Genomic DNA, 4,117 nt, shown 5'->3' on the forward strand with positions numbered 1-4,117 from the left:
ATAACGTCTTCATTATTACGAGAGCGAAATTGAAAATCAAATGTTGTAATTTACTTCTAAATATTTAAAACACAATTTGGACAATTTTGAGCAAAATGAACGTCACAATGGAAATGTCATAATTAAACACCTATATAATATAATCCGAACTTTCGGAACTTTGGAAATTGTCTCGTATGCGAAACCTAAGGTCTATGTATAAAATTTACAAGTAAGATAAATAGAATAAATAAATTTGATCGAAATAAATAAATAAAATTGATGACGTTTGCTTACCTGTGAAAATGGCCGAACTGGAAAGAGGGATCAGCTGACCTGAGTTTTTATACTGACAGTGTGACGTCACTCAGACTGACCAATGAAAAGTACCAATATTACCGCCAAGTTTAAAAAATCATTTTCTGATGGGATTCGAACCTGATCAACACCACAAAAATTCCATTTAGTTCGAATGCACGCAAATTCAATTAATATTCACACTGATGTTTCCTCAGTTTACCCCAGTTATCTGTTTAACTTAATCTGTTTGATAAACTGTTTAAGATGCATTCTGAAAATCGATTTTAAGCAAACTGAACACATACAAAATCACATACCAGACAAACTTACATACACTAGTGATTACCACAGATCTATGGTCTAGTGGTTAGAATTCCCGCCTGGTAAACCGGAGACCATAGTTTCGAGTCCTGCAATAGCAAACATACGCTTTTGGTAATTTGCCCCAAGTCTGTTTCTTTTTTTAATATTTCAGATTGTGATGAGGGGTGGCCGGTGATATTGATTTGAAGATGAAATAATTTTAGTGGATCATGAATTTAGGAAAAAGATTACAGCACCACTGACCCATGTTTAAACCTACAGAAATATTTCGGATGATGGATGTAATTTCAGAGGGTATAATTTGAAACGCCAATAAGAGCAGCCCCAAAATGTGATCAGTAGTCTGAGTGAGTGAAACCTGTGATGGCTCTCACTCTTAATTACGAATCTATTCGATTCTTATTCAGTACATACAGTCGGCCATTTACTGTTGGGTGCTGCCCCTATATAATATACCGCACTGAGTGACTGTAAATTTGCAAGGTATCTGCAATCTACTATTGGCTAAATATATGTATATTATATGTTAATAATGTATGAATTTATATGTGAAATAGATATTTATTACGAAAAATGGTTGTTTATTGTATTTATTGATTGGTCCCCTGGTGTTATCATGATTTGAGTTTTATGTAGGGATGAAGACGATGGGATCATTGGATGAGTAATTCAAAAGGCAAATTAGATTGGATTGGCACAACTTATGAATCACAACTTATAGATTATTGGAATCGATTATTTGATTGGAATGTAAACTGCCAGGGAGGACCATTGGACAAACTACGATCCGTACTGTACTGTTGCACCGGTTACAACAACTTCGGGGAACCCCTGCGTATTATTAAGCGATTAATATTTTAGAAGCATAGATCGCCATCTATCAGAATCTCCCTGAACTGGCCAGTTCTAATTCAGGATTTGCACCATGTTGATAAATGTTAAAATGATAGATCGCCATCTACCGGAATCTTCGAGACCAGTTCATTGAAATTCCAATAGGTAGCGATCAGATCATAGGATTTTCAAATCTGTTTATATCCTCTCTCTACATACCGACACTTGATCAGAGAGTAATAAACTATAGTATTTTCATTCACCGATTAATAAAGACCCATTTGGTTTTCGGTTGACTTTGGACCGTTGTAACTGAACCCAACAATCGAACCATGGCAATGTCCATTTCTCGAAGCCAAGGTGTAATAACATGCTATGACCAAATATCGTTTAATCACTGTTGATTGAAAAATCGGAAACCTATATCGTCAGTCGAGCAGAGACAGGGAAAAATACATTGAAATACCATATTGTAAAATATTATCAGTACAATGCAAATAATAAGATATATCCTACACAGATCTAGATACTAAGTTTGATCGATCACTTTCATGTCATGGTTTGTGATAACAGGTACGTAGAGGAATTCATTGTAATCTAATTGGATTTGAGAGGAGCTGGATCGAGATTGGTCATCACAGGTAATGAGTTCAGTACACCACCCCTTAACGCACGGGCCGTCTTGTGCGACACCATTGATCACCGATTCAATCTCTGATGTGTGACAATATACGTTGGCAAGTTGCATAAGGGTTGGGGGATTTATGGAGGCAGCCATCTCTTTCCCAAAAAGGTCGGTCTAATCGTATCAATTTGGATATGGGGGACTTAATGAAAGTAACCAACTTGTTGATGAAAGACCCGGGAGCAGATCATTTTGTGGAGCAGAGAAAGATCCCTTCAAATATATGCATTTATTTTCAGAATGGAACGGATAATTGTTGTGATTTTAGTGGTCGTCGGTCTAGTGATAAATGTCTGTAGAACTGAGGTATATACTCTAGAATAGAGAGGCGATATTTTCGCCAATTTAACTGATAGTTCGCCATTCAAAATAAAGGTGATGTACACCATAGAGACCTCCTTGCTCGCCCAGCGCTCAACAAATCAGTGAATTTTCAAAATTTGATATGAAGAACCATAGACTCTAAAACAAATTCGTTTTAGAGTCCGGTTATACAAACACTACTAAGAAAGGCGCAGTTCAGTTGGGTTCTGAGTTGGTTGGTAGGTACGTATGTTTGTAAATTTGTGTGATTTGCAGGATGAAATGAACAAGAATTCAATGTCTTCAAATATAGAACTATCAGTAACTATTCACGATGTTGATAAACTGATCACTGATTTAGGAGTGAATGCTGATCTGACTGGCAAAATTAGTGAGTAATATATATCTTGTGTAGACTTGTGTTACAAATGTAAATCTTTTTTCAACCCTTTCCCTCAAGCATGTTCGAAATACTGCATGTTCTAAGGGAGGTCCAATCATTGAATGTCCATCTCAGCCACTGGGACGATCGATTGACCATTTGTCAAGACAAATATTCGCCAATTGATATTTCAGAAAAGTTGGAGAAAAAGATTTTGTCCCAAGTTCAGAATCTTGACGTCGAACTGTCAAAGTTTGGTGATGAATGTAGTAAGTATTTAAGCGTAAATTAAAACGAGGATGATTCTCATACCAAGACGCAGGTCCCCTTATAGACTACGTACGTGAGTTCCGTGGACTAACTCTGGTACCCCGGAGATTCCCCGTGAAATATCCTCAGTAATACTGAGTCACCTGAAACTGAAATCAACACACTTTACTCATATCATTTAGAGAAAGAGAACTCCAACTTGGAAGCAAAGTTCACAGAGGAGTTAAAAGAATTTGATCATAATTTAGGTAAGTGATTAAACAAGTTGGATCCAGGGCCCAGTTCCACACAAACAATTCAAACTTAACCGTTTTAGGCTAAAACTTTTTCTTGAAACTATGCCCAATTCTAATGAGTTGTAGTTTCATTAATCGCAGATTGTATTGATGATTGAATCGCTTGGAAGTCGTTTATATATCCATCTATTTTGTAGATAATTTCGCTGCGCAAATCGATACTATTTCCGGTATGATCGGTAAGTTGTTCCACGAATGAAATACACGAATCACGGATTCCTTTCACCAATAATAGAGAAAATATATGATGTATATATTTGTGATGACTCAGGCTCGCTACTTTCAGTGGATTAAGTTCATTGGATATCACAACCGGGACTAATTATGATATATACGTAGTTAATCAAATTGTTTATTGCAGCCAAGTTGAATGGTGCATAGGTCGCTGGAGTGAGATTGTAATGGTATTGAGTAATGGAATACTTGAAAATAATGTGTCGTTTTTTCGAGGCTAAAATGTGTTTTTGTCCTGTAATTGTTCTAATAAACTACGCAATTTACAATCCAACTTGCGTCATTCTACTTCCGTCTTGTAACATTTTAATGAATTTAGCATCAATTCTACTTAATTCCATCTTGTCTCATTAAGTTCATTAGTTTAGACTCTCGTCCAGCAAGTCTATGGAGTGGAAAGTTGTTCTACCAGTCGCCCAGATATCATGTCACCTTAGTACAGTCGGTGGGTTCCGAATCACGTCAAAAAAGAAGAACCGAATCACTGATATCGTATGGCATGTTCCTACA

At 36.6% G+C, this 4,117-nt stretch overlaps 1 protein-coding gene across 1 annotated transcript; it reads left to right on the top strand.

Annotated features, from left to right (window-relative positions):
• The first annotated feature begins 1,993 nt into the window (after nucleotides 1–1,993).
• LOC141898269 (uncharacterized) lies at nucleotides 1,994–3,880 on the top strand. The gene is made up of 7 exons (XM_074784106.1): nucleotides 1,994–2,010; nucleotides 2,362–2,428; nucleotides 2,702–2,816; nucleotides 3,002–3,076; nucleotides 3,260–3,325; nucleotides 3,511–3,552; nucleotides 3,735–3,880. The coding sequence occupies exons 1-7, from the start codon at nucleotides 1,994–1,996 to the stop codon at nucleotides 3,752–3,754; spliced, it is 402 nt and encodes a 133-aa protein (XP_074640207.1). The 3' UTR covers nucleotides 3,755–3,880.
• The last annotated feature ends 237 nt before the right edge of the window (nucleotides 3,881–4,117 follow it).

The sequence above is a fragment of the Tubulanus polymorphus genome, chromosome 2 (genome assembly GCF_964204645.1).
Source record: "Tubulanus polymorphus chromosome 2, tnTubPoly1.2, whole genome shotgun sequence".
NCBI lineage: Eukaryota > Metazoa > Nemertea > Palaeonemertea > Tubulaniformes > Tubulanidae > Tubulanus > Tubulanus polymorphus.